Source organism: Xiphophorus couchianus, chromosome 22, assembly GCF_001444195.1.
Source record: "Xiphophorus couchianus chromosome 22, X_couchianus-1.0, whole genome shotgun sequence".
Classification (NCBI taxonomy): Eukaryota; Metazoa; Chordata; class Actinopteri; order Cyprinodontiformes; family Poeciliidae; genus Xiphophorus; species Xiphophorus couchianus.
In genome coordinates this window covers 27,073,905-27,093,774 of record NC_040249.1, presented here as the reverse complement: position 1 = coordinate 27,093,774, position 19,870 = coordinate 27,073,905, and the positions used below count along the sequence as shown (strand labels likewise).

Below are 19,870 nucleotides of genomic sequence, written 5' to 3'. Positions count from 1 at the left end.
TTTCCACATGGATTAGGTACCTATCCCTATCCACTCATTTTACTTTAAAAGCTAATAAAAATTAAAGTGAAACATTAATGTTCAGAGATTTTTACTGCCATAATTGGTTAGCTTTAAAAAGATGCCATTGTTGACAGTTGATACGCCTGAAAGCCACTCTCTGTATCCACCAGTATGAAGCCAATATAACTTATTGACAAATTGAACATGAGATTTATTATGACAGATCCATCTTTCCAATGCCACCATGAGAAGTCTCGATACACATTCTCTCATTCCTGGAGGCTTCTTTTGCTTTGTTGCACATTCGAAATATTTACCTAAGTAACTCAAGCCGATGCAAAAACCATAAGGAACCCAATTCCACCTAATTACTGCGAGAGAACTGTCACCTCTTTGACATAATGCGGTTTTTTGGAGCGTTGCATTGGACAGTGACGTTCCAAAGATTAGAAACCAAGCTTTCGGAATCCAGAATGTAAATTAGGATTAAAATTACATGTAGCATGTCAAAACTTAGCAGTTCGAGGGATGTGACAACTTTTGCAGGGCACTGCATGCTAGATTTGCAATACTGCATCTTTACGCTGACATATTCATCAACCTGTGTCAACAAGCAGAAAATATGACACTTTGTCTGAGACATCGGTTGGGCCTGGCTGCAAAATTGGCTGTCAATCTGATAAGGGGAACAGCGGTGACCTACAATTCAGAAATTAATGACAGCAATAAATCATGTGGCAGGCTCGTTTGGCTCAACATGTGTGCAGTAGAGCATGAAAGACAAATAAGACTTCCTGGCCTCATCCTCCGCTTTCACAGGGTGGACATCCATCTCTCTCAGCCTCAGCCTCGCCACACCAGAGTCATCCCCATCCCCACTCCTCCACCTTTGAGGATGAATGGCTCGTTTCTGTGTAAACTTCAGGATGACCTCCTATGTTTCTACGGCGCGCCTGTCACCACAGAGGCTAAAGGATTACAAGCATGGTGAGAGCTGAGCGAAAGTCATGCTTTGACCAAAACTTCTCACTGGACTTAAATGAACCCGACAGTTTTTCAGTTAAGCGAGTGAAAGTAATCATGGGCAACCACAGTTGTCCATGAATAGATGAAATACGTGAATACTTGAGACCTTCTCTAAAAACACTTGTAACTGCATATTTTAATAGTTCAAACACCAAACATACCTTAATATGCATTAATACGCACAATGGAAACCGTCTTAACACTACCGCAAATGTCTTTCTTACCTTTGCTCTTTAGAATACAACCAATCAGCACCAATGAAAATTCATTTTCATTGGTGCTACATGCACCAATGAAGTAAAGTAGCTACACGCAGTAGCTACTTTACACGCTACTGCGTGTTTTCTTTCTTGTAAAGTAGCCTCGGTCCTATCTTCCCAAGCCACATTTTCTACAAAAAGATCTGCAAGGCTAATTTTAAACAAATAATATGGAGTCACGTTCCACAGCAAAATCCATGATGACTGAGCTGTGTAGCTATAGCCGTAGTTTGTTAAATTATTGCTGGGACTATAAATAGGGACACGTTCAATGGATTTTAGCTGTTTCCTGACTTTTAAGGAGCAACTCACATCTGCCCTTGACAGGTTCTTATGTCTTTCCTATGTTGAAAAGCTGCGAAGGAAAATGATCCTCTGCATCACATTTATACCTCAGTGAAACTGGAAGCCATCCATCTGAAAAGCACAAATCCAGCTGGTTTTTGAGACCATAGGGCTGGAACAAGTCATCAATTAGCCTGTCGATTATTCTGACGATTAATCGGATAAAAAATATTGACACACTACAGATTTTTTCATTTAACCCTTCTTTATACAATGTAAAAGACACATTAAAATACTGAAATATTCATTGTTAAATGGAAAAAGCCCATCGATTTTACACAGCCTCATTAATCTATGATCGGGAGCACTGGAGGCATGAAGTGGCAACCCAACAACCCGTAACCCCTCGCATCAGCCCCCCTCGCCTCCCAGCTTTCAATGGACGCCTTGTGCTGTACATAGAGCCGCACTGTGAAGCAGATCTGTGTGTCACAGAGAAATATTGACTTTTAATACTTCAAACATGCAGCTTACTTCGCGTTGAAGACTGGCTGTGTTGATCTTTGAAAACCCGACGGCCACTGAGGTCCACCTTGCCGCGGGAGCTGTTAAAACCCAGCTAGCAAGAGTCACACACCCACAATCTTTCACACATTCAGGGGGTTTCCACCAGCACAACAATATGCACAGTGAATCATAAATAAAAACTACATGAAATTCTGGAGAGTGTTACGAGAAGTAAGCCAAAACCTTTACGTGAAGTCGTCAAAACAAAACATCTGCTCTGCATCTGTCAGTATATTTTTAGATTTTATATGTTGCTCTTCTCCTGGTTTGGAAATAAAAATGCAAAATGGGGCAACTGTGGTTTTTGAGAGCAGGTAGTTTGAGCTATTTTTTGACTTTGGTTGGGATCTCACGCAGTTCCACTCGCTGCCTATTAACCCTTAAAAGGTTTCAGAGGCTGCAGAGAAAGCAGTCATACATTTTGTCTTCACATCATTAGATTAAAAAAAACAACAAAATTGTATATTTATGTGAAAAGACGTCATGGACAGCGATACACATTGAGACTTGCCACACTTACATGTTTAAATCATTAAACAAATTTTCCAACAATCTGTTTAACCTCATTCCACAACTTCTTAATGTTCTTACTTTTACTAGGCCACTCCAGAATCTTTCCTGGTCATTTTACAGGCGCTCCAGATTTTGTGTCCTTTTAAGGGGTGAATGCAGATTCAATGTGCCAAGAATTTCTTTAATCATATCTGCTGCTTCCCAAACACTCATTTCTATGTTCACATCCTGACATCAAAACTCTTGTTTCCTACAAGACTTACAAGAAAAGGTGTCAACATGTTTACTTAAACAAATAAAGGTCAAGCACCCCCTATTTGTTTTGGCCTTAGTGACCTAGAAAAGCTAAACACTCAGCTTCCTGTGAATTACAAAAAACAACTTCAGGCTTCCGTTTTTTCACCTCAGCTCGGTGTGATGCCAACGTCCAACTGTGTTTCTGCAAACACCGAGGCAGGACTCAACAGGAGGTTAAATAAACCCCATTCATGAATGGATTAATTTAAACTTTTATTGATTTATTTACCAACTGTCAAGCAAATACTTGCAGGATTCTATGTTCATATCTGACGCAATATTTACTCTTTTAGCTCGAAAAGATTAGAGAAAAAACACAATAAATTCAAACCTGCTCACCTGATTCTTGTTTTTAGAATCATTGAGTTTTACGTGGCATAATTATACACCATTTTCTATGGTGAACCACAGCAGTTGCAGCATCATGCTGTGGCGATGCTTTTCTTCAGCAGGGATCAAAACTCGATCCAGTCAGAGGTGCAGTGGATACTTAGATCTAGAATGTTCTAGTCAAAGCCCAGACCTGAATCGGATTAAGAATCTGTTGCATGTCTTGAAAATGGATCGTTACAGATGCTTCACGTCTATATTTGTTGTGGAAGATACAAAGGATTGACTCATGATGCGAAATAAAAATGCACACCACACTTTTCAGATTTTGTTTAATTGATTAAGAATTCAGATAAAATACTGCAAAGTTTATATTTCAAACTGACAAAATGACTGATAATTTAACCTGTCTGCTCTCTGCAACCCTGACAGTGGATTTTAGACTCTGCCACTAGAGGGTGCTGTAGAGTGAGGCTGAATTAAATACATTTTATAGACAGACCTTTTGATATGTTTCACCTTTCTCTTGTTAGAGATGATTAAAATGTTCATAGTGACAGTAGATAATGTTAAATACTGTTAAGCTTTACACATGTGGTTTTCAAAATCAGAAATATCCTAGACACCTAAACAAACTAAGAAATTTAAGATCTATTGGAATGTTTAGCAAAGAAGGGAGTTTATAAGTTGTTTGTTTTTTCTTGTACCAGGCAATCGGTTTTGAAAAGCAATTGCAGGTAAGTGGCATAATTGAAGCATGATTTGCTACCATCTAGTGGATAAAAATATATAACATCATCTCCAAAATCCCTACAGATAAAATTAAATATAGAATATTATCTAACCCAAAATTGAGTTTCTCACAACATTACAATGTTACATAAGACCATTAAGAAAATTGTCACTTCCTCCAGTCATTAGGATTGTAGATTATCTTCCTATATTCAAAACACACCTGTTCAAAATTAAATTTTCACTTTACACATAGATTTGAACTGTTGTTAAATCTTGTTTCCTGATTTGCTTTTTAAAATCAACAGTTTTTGTTGATAATTCGTTTATTTGTTCTTCGTAAGGTGGCCTTGGGTTTTAGCAAAGCACCCAACAATGAAATGTATTATTGGTATTATTAGTCTTGAGAAGGTCTTACAGCAACAATCTTCAGTCAGAGGCCTCTTCAGATGTGCTGAAAGACTGACCTCTACCTGAAGTCCTTCTTGCCCACAATGACTGAAAATAATTGGATGATATGAGTTAGATAACTTTTAATTTTCTTTAAGGTTGAAAAAGGATTTTTTTTTTTAAATTGAAATCACAGATTCTACTATTTTGTTGTGATTTCTATGTGTCTATTGGAGTCCTGGAGACAAATAACCAAGTTATTATATTAACACCAGTGAAGTTTGTTTCAGGTCCCTCTTGAAAATGAGATCTAGATCTCACCGGGGTTTACCTGATTAAATAAAGGAATATTATAATATTATTATTATTACATTCATGTTTTTATTCTCTTAGCATTGACGTAATAAACTCCCGCGCTTTGACAGTTCACTGGTAGCCAATGCAAACAATATATTGACGTTTCTGTGTCGCATCAGCCAATAAGGACATAGAGTCCCTATTGGCCAATAGCGAGCGCCCCCTGCTAAGTCCGTGGTCCAATAGCCGGCGCGTAGAGTTGCTAAAGCCAGCCAATGGTGCGGTCTCTAAATTGTGCGGCCAAAGCTGAGTCTGCCGGGTTCATTTCGCCGCTTCTCCACCCGGCTGGTCTTTTTTGGATCTAACCGCAATGGCGGAACAGCAGCAGTTCTACCTCTTGCTGGGGAACCTTATGAACGCTGACAACAATGTCAGGAAACAGTCAGAGGTAAGACGAGACACGATTTTCCTTCTGGAAGAGTGTAGAAAACAAGCTAGCTGCCGATAGCCGTTGAGCTTGGCCGCGCGCAGAGAGCTCTCGCGGCAGACTCAGTAGCCCACGTGTGATGTGAACCCGAGCAACGGCCAGCTAATGGCTAACTACTACCGTGTTGCGTAGTTAATGTGGACCTAAACATGTCTAGCACAGCATGCTAGATATTTTATGCTGTGCTGGGAACGCGTCCGTGTTTCTTAGTGGCGCTAAGGAGCGCAGGTAGAAAGCGAAAGGAGCCCGTTTCTTACGTCCTAATCTCAAATCTCCAGCTGACAGGAAGTAGCGTGGAGCTAAGCGGCTACCACATCGCTTCTGCTAGCTTCGGTTAGCTCCAAGCACACTATTTACAAGCTGAACATGGATATTAAAGCTTGGTGTGACCCCGTAGGTTAAAATAGGTTTATCATGATACACCACAAACCCACACATGAATGCCGTGATAGTAGTCAGATTATTCAAAGGGTGACATGCTGGCATTAATTAAGTAAACGGCCTTTGGTGTTTTTAGCTAAGAACTTTAAGTTTCAGGACGTGTCCTCGCTTTTCACTTCATTGCAATGCTACTCATGAAGTCAGTGTGTTTCTACCCAGACCCGGTAGATTAGTTTGGCTGAGGATTTTGCTGTGCCTGTGACTAAGCTGGCCTGTTCCCTTTCTCCCCCACACACACACGCCATCACTATGAACCTCTTTACCGCGGCAAAGCATTGTTATGTTTCCCTCCCTGATAGCCGACTTTTGGATGAGGTAGTTGAATCTTATCACCCTCCCCCGTCACTGGGAGTCAGCGCTTTCCTTTATAAAGCACAGCCAGCCTGTCGCAATACTAAGCTCATTGGTATTCATCCCAGATGGAAACTTCTCCGTTCTGTCCTGCACACCATAATGGGGAATTGATCCAGATGTTAAAACACTAGAACATATTTTAATAGATGTAAACTAACTACTTAATATTTAGGTTTTAATCCTGTAGGTGAATGGGAATTGAATTTTTTTTAATGTGCCTTTCATTTTTTATTTAAGCATGTTTGCTGAATGTCACTGAGGTTAGTCAGGAAGCCTTTTTAATTTTTTAAAAGAGGATATGCAAAAGTTTAGTTGGTGTGATATTTTGACCTTTATGCCAGACAAACGAATCGTTATACTAAAAAATTCAAAATATAACGGTACAGAAATGTTGAGTTGTTCAAAGAAAAGATTTGTAACCCAAATTAACCATTCATGGAAAATGTGAAAAAGTCTGCAAGAATGTTAACAGAAAACCAAATTTGTCCTACTTGTAACTAAGGCTGCTGCAATAAGAAACTAATCAATCGCATTATAAATTTAACTTGAGCTCAATTAACTTTTTCAATACTTTTTAATGGGATTGATTGTTTTTGATTGTCATGTTTATTTTCTTCTGTACAGAATTTAATTAGTCTTTGAGAGGGCGACCTTTATCATGCCATTTTTATCATTGTATTACTTGAAAATGGTCACAGAACAATCGCAGTAATTACCGGGACACTTAATCGTCCAGCAAAATTGATTGTGAGAGGCTTAATTGTAACAAAGAGAAGTGACGGGCATTGTGCAGCTCATTGAATGTCGACTGCACTTCTTCAAGGATGCAGACATTAAAAGAGTTTAACATGAAAACTCTTTGGTATCTTGTAACACTCTAACTTGTCTGGCAACCAAAAATTATGTTTTTTTACTGCCGTTGTCCATTATTTATGCGGGCTGTGATAGATACTCACTTCAAAAACATTGCTTTTGAAATTCCATCTGCTTAGTAAGGAATCTGATTTCAACACAAAAGTGTCATCACACTGGTGCCTCTCCCTGTTGTTTGCAATGCAAACATATTCACTCTGCTGCATCTAGAAGTTAATCCTGTTTTTGTGTTTTTGGTTTTTTTATCAGATAAAGTTGATTGAATTTACCTTAAACTCCACCCATATCTTAACTGCATCTTTAAAGCACTCATTCAAGGTACCACTGCATCCCCAAAGAGCCTCCAGTGTGCCTGCAATTCACATTTGTTTTTAATCAGGCTAACTGCTTGAAGTTCAAGCTAAACATGATCTAAATACAAAATCTAATCATATAAATGGCTCTTAAAGTTCAGGATCTGACTTATAAATATTTAGAATATTGTTCCATCCCTTAAGTACAAAAGAGAACAGAGCTCTACTAAGTTGAGGGAGAAATTGAGCAAAAGAGGCCTACAGTTGATTATATTATGAATAAATACGGTCAAGTGGAATTTGGTTATCAAAGTAATTTCATGTCTGCATTTTTCCTGTTAAACAGCTTGTATTTTTTTTGTTTTTTAAACATTGTTTCAAAACACCAGTGATTGATGAAGCTTTCGTCTGGCATCCAAGCAATGAAAGAAACTGGATTTTTCTTTCCCCAATGAGTTCAAAGGAAATATGTCCGACTTATCATTGTCGGGCATATTTCCGACAGTGAAATATGTCTGACAGTTTATATTGTGCACTTTCTTCTTTTTCTTCGCAGGAAACTTATGACAATATCCCAGGCCAGAACAAAATCACATTCCTGCTGCAGGCCATCAGAGATGCATCAGCTGCAGAGGAGGTTTGTACATTAAATCCAAATATGTCGAGTTGTTTCAGTCTGCAGCAGTGAGGACAAACCGCTGCTGTCTACAATCAAACTTGGTTATTAAAGTGTTCGGGGAGCACTAAGGGCATCTAAAGAATCCAGTTGTCACATGTGGGACCTCACCATAACCTGACAGCGATGCCGCCTCATGACTCATCGTGTTACCATTTGGTTAAGTTGACTGTGACTCCACCAGCTGCTCGGGCCTTCATGCTTCCTCCCTTTTCCTTTACCTCAAGGCTGATATTTTTAGACTTTTTAGAAACGGGAGCAGGCAGCGAAGTGCTGGGGGGAAGTGACTCTGCTTTTTAAGATGCTGGAGCTTCTCTCAACCTTGACGTTTTATGTTGAATGTATTCATTCCAGCTGTGTTCTAAATGAATTTACAAGTGTTGGTTTTTGGGTGGAGTTTTTGTTTGGTTTTTTTAGGTTGAGCTTTGTTTTTCTCTCTTCAGGTCAGGCAAATGGCGGCGGTGCTGCTGCGGCGGCTGCTGTCGTCCTCCTTTGAGGAAATCTATCCAGGTTTGACGCTGGCGATGCAGACGGCCATTAAGACGGAGCTTCTGTCCAGCATCCAGCAGGAGGCGTCGCCAAACATTCGCAAGAAGGTCTGCGACATCGCAGCTGAGCTCTGCCGCAACCTCATTGGTATAGTCAGACATTTCAACACCTTTTTAAATTTGACTCCACAAGCCAGTTTGTCGTACATCTCAGTGGTCTGTTGATCAAATATTTTATCTTCTTACTGTGTCTCTTGGTAATTTTCAACTCTAGATGATGATGGGAATAACCAGTGGCCAGAAGTACTCAAGTTCCTCTTTGACTCCGTGAATTCTGATGACATTGGCCTGCGAGAAGCCGCCCTTCACATATTCTGGTGAGCTCCAGCTGCCTTCGCCCGCCCGTCCATCTAGTAGGACGTCCCGGTGTCTGACGCTCTTCCCTGTGCTTTAGGAACTTCCCAGGAATCTTCGGCAACCAGCAGCAGCACTACCTGGAAGTTATCAAGCGCATGCTTGTTCAGTGCATGCAGGACCAAGCAAACTCGCATGTAAAAATCCAGCAACATGTCTGCTGCCCTTACAGTTTGACCAACAAGAGAGAACATGAGGGTTTTTGTTCTGTGCCTCCAGATTCGCACCCTGGCAGCTCGGGCAGCGGCATCGTTTGTTCTGTCCAATGAAAGTAACACAGCTCTGCTGAAGCATTTTGCCGACTTGTTGCCTGGAATCCTGCAGGTAGTATTCTACACTCCATGTTGACGAATTTTTTCCCTTAATTTTAGAGCTGCACAATATTTCTTATTGCAAACTTTGCATAGGACTGCTAGTATCCTTGAAAAGGCTTAACTTTCAAAAAGGTGTTTTCAAGGTTTGTAAATTGTTTGATTTCTGTATGAAATCCTTGAAAGTGGTCAATATTCAAACTGCACAATTTTATAATAAAGTGAAATCTAAACATTTACAGTTGTCACCAGATATTTTAAGATGAATAAGAAGATAAATTCTTTTCTCACTGAAGTTGAACCAGACCAAATTTCCCTCGTTTTAGGTTAGTTAAAACAATTATAAAATTAAAAAGATTTGCTAATTGGCAGAGAACTTTGCTAAAACATTATTTCAAGATTGTTTTGTTGTCCCTGCTGTAGAATATGATAACAAGATATTAATAATGGATACCAGAAAATAGTGAGTTGAAGCTGTCTTCTTCAGTTCATTTGTATTATTTTTATTGCCAAAGTTTGGTGCTGTAAAAGCTTTAAAAACCTTGCCTTGAAAAGTGCTTGAATTTGTGGGAACCCTGCAGTCAGTCTTCCAACTAATCTGAAGAGGCCTCTGACAGAAGACGTTTTTTTTTTATTTTGGGGTCATAGTTCAGGTTCATGCCCCATGGTTCATCAACTGCTCCCAGTTGTAAAAACGCCTTGTTGCCATGGCTGTGCATCTACAAAAGTAAGGGGCAAGAAAAATCATTCCAGCTGCACAGCATCCTAAACCAGAGTGAATAATTGTAACATTAAACGCCTCAACCAAAGAAACTGAGCTAAAATCTGCAAAAATAAAAGGAGTAAATCAGAACAAACTGAAATGCTGCCACCAGACAAAACGTGTCAAAATTGCAGCTGCCTCAATGCAGTGGTCTCACTATTAAATATTTTCCTGATAGCATGAAGCTCAAACTAGAATCTCTCTTTTGTTTATGGTCAGGCAGTGAATGAGTCATGTTACCAAGGAGACGACTCTGTGCTGAAGTCTTTGGTGGAGATCGCAGATACGGCCCCCAAGTACCTGAGACCCAACCTGGAGGCGACGCTGCAGCTCTGCCTGAAGGTGCGTTCAATTTGGTCGCCCTGACCAGAAACCACATCAGACCTCGATCCGTTTGCTTAACCCGTTGTCCTGTTCCTTCAGCTGTGTGCTGACGCAAACCTGACCAACATGCAGAGGCAGCTGTCCTTGGAGGTCATCGTCACGCTATCGGAGACGGCGGCGGCCATGCTGAGGAAACACACGGCTATCGTAGCGCAGAGCGGTGAGGATGCAGCTCATCGTCCAGAAGCAGTTTTTTTTTTTTTGTCTAGTTTCTAGTGGAAATATCTTTGTACACTTGGAATAAGAAAAAACTAACTTGCAATTAACTTTTCAACAAGTAATTGATTATTTTAAGCCAATCATTCCTTAATATTGATGCAGTTTATTTTATTTAAAATATTATTTCCTCCCTGCAATATTATTAATGCAGGGAGGAAATGTTTTGTTTGAAGTAAAATATCAGTTGAAGTAGAACCTTTTAATCAATGTCAAGGAATTAATGACTTAAAATAATAATCTTCTTGCTCAAAAGCTACTTGAAAGTTATTTTTGTATACCAAGATACTAGACAAAAACACTTTGTAAGAATTTCAGTTTTTTGTTGTTGTTGTTGCACTGGTCTCATTTTCTTGTTGCTAAAATCCTTTAATCTCAGTTCCCCAGATGCTGACCATGATGGTGGATCTCGAAGACGACGACGAGTGGGCCATGGCTGACGAACTAGAGGATGATGACTTTGACAGGTAGGCTGCAGCGCCACCTGCTGTGCAGGAACTGTAAATGGCTCATTTCTGACCGTTTGTTGTTGCTCATCAGCAACGCTGTGGCTGGGGAGAGCGCCCTTGACAGAATTGCCTGCGGTTTGGGAGGGAAGATCATTTTGCCCATGATCAAACAGCACATCATGCAGATGCTGCAGAACCGTAAGTAAACTTGCTCAATATAGATTTATTTTTTAAATTTGACATCTTAGTCTTGGCCTTAAGTTTTATTTATTTCCATCTGTCGACAGCTGACTGGAAGTACCGTCACGCTGGGTTGATGGCTCTGTCTGCTATCGGGGAAGGTTGCCACCAGCAGATGGAGGCCATTCTTCAAGAGATAGTCAGCTTCGTCCTCCTGTTCTGCTCCGATCCAGTAAGAAACAGCTGCATTCAAGTCTCCATACATTCACCATGTGCAGATTGATGTTAAGTTAAAGGTGCTTCTTTTAGGGGTTAAATTGTGGGTTTCCCACTATAATGTCGGACAAATATTGTCTCAACTATGGTCCATTTAATTTCTAAATGGTGGCAATATTTTTTGGTGGTTTAAGTTGTTCTGACTGCAAACTGTGATTTTCTTAAAGCAAAATACTGCTGCACACTTTTTTTGGCAAGAGACTCAAGACAAATCTGGAGTCTAACCTGCTCATATTTTTTAAAATGTGAAAAATTAAAGTCGAAAAAATTTTTAAAAAATTTAGTTGTTTGGACTGTATACAAACTATACACAAAACCAAACGTTTTGGCTTGCAGGCAAAAACCGGCCACAAACGAGATTTCTTTAGTTTAGTTTTTTTTTGTTTCACCTACAGCAGGCATGTCCAAAGTCCGGCCCGGGGGACAATCACGGCCCGCGGTCAGATTTCATACGGCCCGCAGCTTCGGTTTTATAATGTATTATTTATGGCCCGCCTGCACCGTGAAACAGAATAAATAAATCATAAAACTTGAAACTGTAATTCCTCCTTTCACCAAATGGTGGCAGCACCACTTTAATACTATCAGTCTCTGCCTCCGTGCAGCGAACCGCTCTCCACTCATTTCTGCCATGGCCACTGCAAAGAAAACAAGTTTACAGTGAGGGCCGCCGCTTTCAAGAGAGATGGGAATTATAATACTTCTTCACTGAAAATCAAGGCAATTGTGCTTGTCTAATTTGTGAGACGGTTGCCTTGTTTAAGGATTTCAACGTAAAAGGACACTACCAGACTAAACATGCTAACACATACAACAAGCTAACAGGAAGTGACCGTGCTGAAAAAGTGAAGCAGCGATTCTTCACGCGGGCCTGTGAGTCAAAAGAAAATACCACCAAAGCAGCTACGATGTTAATGTTAATAGCTAAACATGGCAAACCTTTTACTGAAGGTACATTTATCAAAGACTGTGTTATGAAAATGGTGGAGAACATTTTGCCCTGAGAAGAAGCAAGAATTTGAGAAAAATGTTTGCCTGGCACGTAACAGTGTGGCACTGAGAGTTGAGGACATGAAACTGAGTGTTTTGAACGGCAACGTCTGTCATTATCAGCAGTGAAGAGCCAAAATAACATTTATGCACCTGGATTTATGGCACTTATTTTTATTAAACTCTTGAGTAAGATTTGGTTATGAACCTGTAGATGTGATACAAACTATTACTTTCTGAAAGATATTGTAAATGACGAGCAAAATTCACTTGTTTTAAGATTTAATAATAACAGACAACTTTGCATTACTTATAACTCCTGTTTAAAATGTCCTTGAGGCAAAGATATTTTTAAACTCATGTAAATTTAAGGTATTTCATACAGTTTGTTCAATGTTATCTGACTCTCCAGATATGAAAGAAAGGCAGAATTTGGGTTTTTAGAGTTGTTCTCATTTGCCTGAGTGGCTTATATTTGTTTTTTTTTTTTGTCATTTGAAAAATAAAGATAATTGTGACAATGAAAATTGTTTTATAACAGTGTGTGAAACTTTTGTAGTTAAAAAATGTCCGAACAAACTATTGGCCCCCGGGCATCTTCACTTGATCAAATCTGGCCCTCTTTGCAAAAAGTTTGGACACCCCTGACCTACAGTAAACGAAGCACACAATGTTTTAATTTTGTTGAAATGCCTTATCAAAACATTGTTCTAGTTTTCAGTTTTGAAATCTTGACAAGAATTATATTTGCATCACTCTTCAAAAGCGTATTGTCTTTTGCAGAGATAAATACTTGTAACTAAAATTTTCCATTTCAATTGGTCTGAAAAATCTTGCCCAATTAAAAGTTAGTCTCCATCAACCCCCTTGCTTCCTGTTGAGTTTGTCGTCTTTTCCCCGTTGTCAGCACCCAAGAGTCCGCTACGCTGCCTGCAACGCCATTGGACAGATGGCCACAGACTTTGCTCCAACCTTTCAAAAGAAGTTCCACGATAAGGTATCTGGGAAGATGATTAACTTCTGCAAATGTTTGATTCCGGAGGAATAAAAAGTGAATTTTAACAACTGTAACTCGTGGCAGGTTATCTCGGCTCTGCTGCAGACAATGGAGGATCAGAGTAACCCGCGGGTCCAGGCGCACGCAGCAGCTGCGCTCATCAACTTCACAGAGGACTGCCCCAAATCTCTGCTGATTCCGTACCTGGACAGCCTGGTGCAGCACCTTCATGTCATCATGGTGGCCAAGCTGCAGGAGGTAGTAAACGGCCCCACTGAGTGAGGACTGTTCAAACTGTTTGAAGTCTTTAACGTTTTTACTCTTTGCGTTGCCAGCTGATCCAGAAAGGAACCAAGCTGGTCCTGGAGCAGGTGGTGACGTCCATCGCCTCGGTGGCCGACACGGCCGAGGAGAAGTTTGTGCCATACTATGATCTCTTCATGCCCTCGCTCAAGCACATCGTGGAGAACGGCGTGCAGAAAGAGCTGCGGCTGCTGCGGGGGAAGACGATAGAGTGCATCAGTCTGATCGGTCTGGCTGTTGGCAAGGAGAAGGTATGTTTCGGGGCCTGAATGTGTGAGCAAACTGCTTTCCATACAGCTTCAGACAATCCCGTTCATTTGTGCTTTGCTAGTTCATGCCGGACGCCTCTGCAGTGATGCAGCTGCTCCTTAAAACCCAGACGGACTTTAACGACCTCGAAGACGACGATCCTCAGGTGGGATAGTTCAATGATTAATGTTTGGCGTTTTTATTTTTAAGCCATTCTAACATAATCTGTATGTGCTTTAGATTTCCTACATGATATCAGCCTGGGCCAGGATGTGCAAGATCCTGGGGAAGGAGTTTCAGCAGTATCTTCCTGTGGTGATGGGGCCCTTGATGAAAACCGCCTCCATCAAACCCGAAGTGGCTCTCCTCGACAGTAAGCAACCCAAAAAAATGTTGTTTGTTCCCTTTGGAGACGAGTTCTACTTTTTTATTTCATTTCCAAAATGAAGAGGCATGACTGATGATGCGTTCACTGTAGCTCAGGACATGGAGAACATATCTGAGGAGGAGGGATGGGAGTTTGTGAACCTGGGAGACCAACAGAGTTTTGGAATAAAGACAGCCGGCCTGGAGGAGAAGGCCACTGCCTGCCAGATGCTGGTGAGCAGAAAACTATTTAGGATTCATGCATGATGAGAAATTGTTGTTTTGATCAGCTTGATTGTTTCTGGTTTTCAGTTCTGTTAAAAAGCTTCTTCTTCTTCTAGGTGTGTTATGCCAAAGAGCTGAAGGAGGGTTTTGTGGAGTACACAGAGCAGGTGGTGAAGCTCATGGTTCCTCTGCTCAAGTTTTACTTTCATGATGATATCCTTTCTTGACCTTTAAAATTTCAAGTAATGTTCTTTCTTGTTTTATTAGATGACTAGACTTGGAAAACTTGATTTTGTGGCTCCATTTTTGTTTATATTATCAACTATATTAATAGTAAATAGTAATGCTTCAAAAATGGGACTAAAATGAGATCAGAAATGTTGAAAACATAAAAATGGACGATTTTATTTTTCTTTAATCGTATAACGTGTGAGAGTGGCTGCGGCCGAGTCCATGCCACTGCTGCTGGAGTGCGCCCGGGTTCGGGGACCAGAGTACCTCACCCAGATGTGGCACTTCATGTGCGACGCGCTCATCAAGGCCATCGGCACGGAGCCCGACTCCGACGTCCTTTCTGAAATCATGCATTCTTTCGCCAAGGTGATTCCCAATGCCTCTGTTCCACCAACATGCATCAAAGAAACAAGTCAGGCTTTACCAACCTGGATGGTTACAGCTTTTGGCTGCTAAATTATCCAGTAATTTAGCAACATCAAATATATTTCTCTTTAATCGATTTTTTAAAATTTTTTTTTAAAGATTTTTCAGCCGTTGATTGGTGCAAGGTTTCAGGTTTTGAAAAAAGAATTTTAACGACCTTTTCCAGCATCCCACAAATATGTTCTTTTTGAAACCAAAATTAACCAAGAGTTGCTTTGTTATCCATTTCTGGCACGCCCCTAGATCTGATGCACAAGTGACACTCGGAAACAGAGTACAAAGGTTCCAGACAAAAATGTGTAAAACCAAAGTTTGTGATGAATTGCATTACCATTTTTACACATTAAAGTTCCGACCCCAGTTTTAAAGCTTACTGTTTTTATTCTGGAAAATCACTGCTTTTGTATATTTTACAGCTGGAAATTCTCTTCTCTCATTGCCAGATAAACTGCTGTTAGAAATCCTTCCAGTTACACATTTCCACAAATTTTGGCTTTTTAAGCCCTAAACTGCTATAAAACAGTAATTCTTTTGGATGGGTATTCCTATTTTTAATCGCATACTAATTCCTCCTTTTGCCTTGAAGTGGAAATAAACACAACTAACTTTAGGGGAAAGTTCTATAAGATCAAATATGCAGAGATGTTGTTTGTGTGTTGTTTTGATGGGTATTTTGTCTGTTCAGTGTGTTGAGCTGATGGGAGACGGCTGTTTGAACAATGAGCATTTTGAGGAGCTGGGTGGCATCCTTAAAGGGAAACTGGAAGAGCACTTTAAAAACCAGGAGCTCAGGCAAGGTGAGGCTGAACCAACCAGTTACAGTCTCCTGTTTTTAAAGTGTAGCACGTGCTCTGGATGCCGTATCCATATGTGATGTGAAAATGTTTTTGCTTCACAGCCAAAAGACAAGATGAAGACTACGATGAGCAGGTGGAGGAAACCCTACAGGATGAGGTTAATATAACATTTATAATTGTGGGGTTTTTTGTGTGAGAAAGTGTAAAAGATTTTCTTCTGAACTCTGTTTATTTTTCGACTTGATTTTCAGGATGAGAACGATGTGTATATCCTGACCAAAGTGTCAGACGTCCTGCACTCTGTGTTCAGCAGCTACAAGGAGAAGATCTTGCCTTGGTTCGAGCAGCTGCTGCAGCTCATCGTCCAGCTAATAGTGAGTCCTTTGTTGTTTCTGTTGAGCGTTAAATGATGTAGACCTCAGCTGATTGACTCTGACACGTTTTGCATCACTTCAGTGTCCCAACAGGCCATGGGCCGACAGGCAGTGGGGTCTGTGCATCTTTGACGATGTGATCGAACACTGCAGCCCCTCCTCTTTCAAGTACGCAGAGTATTTCCTGCGGCCGATGCTTCAGTCGCTTTGCGACACGAGCGCCGAGGTTCGGCAGGCCGCTGCTTATGGCGTCGGTGTCATGGCTCAGTATGGCGGCGACAGCTATCGTCCTTTCTGCACAGGTAGGGAGATGCCAGCGGATCTCGACTTGTCGCCGCCTCTACGGCTTTTAGTTTAATGTTTGGCTTGTTGTTGCAGAGGCCCTCCCCCTGCTGGTCGCCGTCATCCAGGCGGCTGATTCTCGGTCAAAGGAGAACGTAAACGCCACAGAGAACTGTATCTCGGCGGTCGGGAAGCTCATGAGGTTCCGGCCGGAGTGTGTGAACGCCAACGAGGTTCTTCCCCATTGGCTTAGCTGGCTGCCGCTCAAAGAAGACAAGGAAGAGGCCGTTCACACGTTTGACTTCCTGTGCGACCTCATTGAAAGGTAGGCCTGTTGTCCATTATCCATCCACGTCTATGTCCATTATCCACATGTTTACCTTTTAAAACAGCCTAAAAGAGAGAGGTTAGAAAACTTGGGTTTGGAAAAATTTGGAGTGTGACTCTGGAACACTGTTTGAGGTTATCGGGTCAACCTATGGGCTTCTCTTCACAGCAACAACCCAATTGTCCTCGGGCCAGAAAACTCCAACCTCCCTAAAATTTTCCTCATCATAGCCGATGGCGTCGCAAATGAATCTGTTAAAACTGAAGATGCCTGCACCAAACGGCTCGCAAACGTCATCCGTCAAGTACAGGTAAGGTAGCGCGATGTTCCTATGATATCTGAGGGTTTTTTTGCTTTCCTTTCTGGGGGAAAAAAAAAAGAAAACTAATTGGAAATGACAAAAATATTTTCAAAAAGTGGCTTTCATTATCCTTTCCATGAGTGGTGCAATGTAGCATTAAATCCAGGCTACAAAAATTGTTTAATTACAAGAATATAGTCATCATACTAAAGATGCACTTTTACCAGAAGATTGTTGTAAAATTACAAGATAATCAATTTAATAAAAAGGTTCATGTAAGGTTAACTAGCTTAGTTGTGTGGCTGGTTCTTTGAAATGCTCACTTGTTGGCACAATTGTTTCAAAGTTCTGTTACTAAAAATATTTCAATGCTGGTGCGTTAAAAGATGAAGTATTTCCTTATCTGTAAACTCGATACCAATGTATAACTTCAATTTTTATTTTTCATCTTGACGTTCTATTATTACAGCTTAAAACTTCATTCTCATATCATTTAAAATTTCTAGTTTCATTCTTGTAATATTGCCCGGCCCTACGTTCCTAAATGTTTGTGCGGTTCACGTCTAACGGGGAGCTTAAATGTCATCTGAAGTTGTTTGATTTTTTTCCTCTCCAGGTATCTGCAGGATTATGGACGCAGTGCGTTTCCACCCTGAACGAGACGCAGCAGAAAGCCATCCAGGACCTCCTGAACACTGCCTGAAGCTGGACCTGTCGCCCTGTCATCTTCCTTTCCGTTCTCCAAAATGCCCATGAAGAAACGTAGAGCTCCTGGATCTCTTCCATACACTCCCCGACCTCCCTCCTGCTCTGTAGTGTATGGATGCCAGATTCACCCTCATCTTCACCTTCGCCTGACTAACATAAAAAAACCGAAGCTCAGCTAACTGGTGGGGCGGAGCAGGTTAGATCTTTGCGATGGGAGGACATTGGCCACCAACCTTAAAGACTTTCTTCCTCTACTCAAGGAAGTGAGAATAAAAGTTAAGCTGTTGCCCCGTCTCTTATCTGGATGCTTTCTTTCCAGCCATTCCCCAACTTGTCTTGCTTCTCCACCCAGGGGGGTCTCAAAGTCACCCAACTCATTGGACTGCAGACACGAGGGTGGCAGGACATTATTCTGGACTGAGCTGCTCAAAGAGGTGGAAATGCACACTGGGCAACCACTGCCTGTGTCCTGTGAAATTTCTTTTTGTATTTCTTTTTCTCGTTCCGTGTTCAGTCGCCTGAAAGGGGGAGGAATGGCCTCCGTCTCCCATGGTTGACCAGATGTATTTGAAACCGGCATGTTAAGTGGCTAGCTCAAGAAAATACAAATGGTTAGGTTATTTGCATCATTTGACGTCTGGGAAGCGGTTTTCCTTAATTGAACTGTTCTCGGACCCTTCGGGTAGCAGACGAAAGACGGGGGTGGTTCTTCAGAGACTCGTTCTGTAGTTGGTTGACGCCTCGAAGCAAGTTGACTGTAAAAAGAGTGCGACCTTAACTCCTGACCTTCTGGTTTTGACCCTTTGCAGTCCTGCAGATGTGAAATGGAAACTACCAATAAAATTATATTGAGGACTTCTGAGATCGTTTTATTTAAAGTCTTAGTGTGCACATACTCTGCAAACAAATAGTGCATATTATTAATATAAGGTTGTTTTTTTTAAACACAGGTAACCATGATTTGTTTTTACAAAAAGAGGCACTGTATTTCAACATTTTTCAGGTTTAAATAAGTACTGAAAGCTTTTATTCCAGAATATTCAATTGCCAACAAGTTATCCATTCTTCTGTATGTTCAATGTCTCATTTATTTGGTTTATTTATATTTTTCCACTCTAAATTGTATTTCATGTTTTTCTGGTGCCTTTCATTTAATCTTTGGTGCTTAAAAGTAAGCATTTCTGCCACAAATGCATGGTGAGCTTTAGTTTTTATACTAAAATTGGCCTAGGAACGAAGTCAGTCTAGCATTTTTACTGATATGTTGGAACCTTGAGCTGATGAGTGCCTGAAATCGACATTTTTGAATTTTACTAATACTAATAAAAATAGAAATGGGGATTGGCCAAACAGTGGGCGTTGATATTTGAGGGTTACGCTAAGCAGCCTAAGCTAAGCAAAATAATTTACATAGCGGGGATAAAACGCTTACAGATTTCAATTAAAATGTTAAAGTATTGTTTCAAAACAAAATTAACTGTATTCTCTTACTCTTTTAAAAACTTCTTTTTTAATTGTCCCTTGAATGCATCATGTCAGACACGTCAAAACGAACCTGAAGTAGAAAGGAGTGGAAGTAAAGCGAAGATTACTTGACTTCAAAACGTTGCGATAATTGGATATGTCAATATAGTTTGGTCTCTTTTTTTTTTTTTTTTTGGTCAAGGAATCTTTCAGAAGATGTTTTGTTCTCACTACACTTAGAAGCCATCTACCAGTTAAGTAAGTTAACTTTTCGGCTACCGTTTCACTTGTTGCTAGCTTTACCTGCGGTGTGAACATTAGCTGAAGGCCAATCAGCCTATTTCTTAGACACCTGGCGAAAGAACTGGGTCATCTTTCCATCACTTTCTCAACAAGCGGGTTCAGCATAGACAGCGTTTTGTTCTTTAAACACTGTAAAGCTAATTAAAACATATTTATCTTAGCGTTAAAGATGTTTTAAAGCTAAGCTAGCACGCTATACGTAGCACCGACGCTAGGTG

At 40.7% G+C, this 19,870-nt stretch overlaps 1 protein-coding gene across 1 annotated transcript; it reads left to right on the top strand.

The window, feature by feature from the left end:
* Nucleotides 1-5,070: 5,070 nt before the first annotated feature.
* kpnb3 (karyopherin (importin) beta 3) lies at nucleotides 5,071-18,744 on the top strand. The gene is made up of 26 exons (XM_028007875.1): nucleotides 5,071-5,148; nucleotides 7,705-7,785; nucleotides 8,268-8,460; nucleotides 8,587-8,689; nucleotides 8,767-8,863; nucleotides 8,946-9,050; nucleotides 10,020-10,142; nucleotides 10,224-10,344; nucleotides 10,780-10,867; nucleotides 10,941-11,047; nucleotides 11,137-11,261; nucleotides 13,203-13,292; nucleotides 13,377-13,550; nucleotides 13,628-13,846; nucleotides 13,927-14,010; nucleotides 14,085-14,217; nucleotides 14,323-14,444; nucleotides 14,552-14,648; nucleotides 14,863-15,035; nucleotides 15,781-15,892; nucleotides 15,994-16,049; nucleotides 16,144-16,266; nucleotides 16,349-16,568; nucleotides 16,645-16,873; nucleotides 17,045-17,186; nucleotides 17,794-18,744. The coding sequence occupies exons 1-26, from the start codon at nucleotides 5,071-5,073 to the stop codon at nucleotides 17,878-17,880; spliced, it is 3,282 nt and encodes a 1,093-aa protein (XP_027863676.1). The 3' UTR covers nucleotides 17,881-18,744.
* Nucleotides 18,745-19,870: the final 1,126 nt, after the last annotated feature.

Coding starts and splice junctions, on each gene's coding strand:
- kpnb3 (XM_028007875.1), top strand. CDS start 5,071: ATGGCGGAACAGCAGCAGTTCTACCTCTTGCTGGGGAACCTTATGAAC. Junction 14,218..14,322: donor CGAAGTGGCTCTCCTCGACA/GTAAGCAACCCA, acceptor CGTTCACTGTAG/CTCAGGACATGGAGAACATA. Junction 16,267..16,348: donor AGCTCATCGTCCAGCTAATA/GTGAGTCCTTTG, acceptor GCATCACTTCAG/TGTCCCAACAGGCCATGGGC.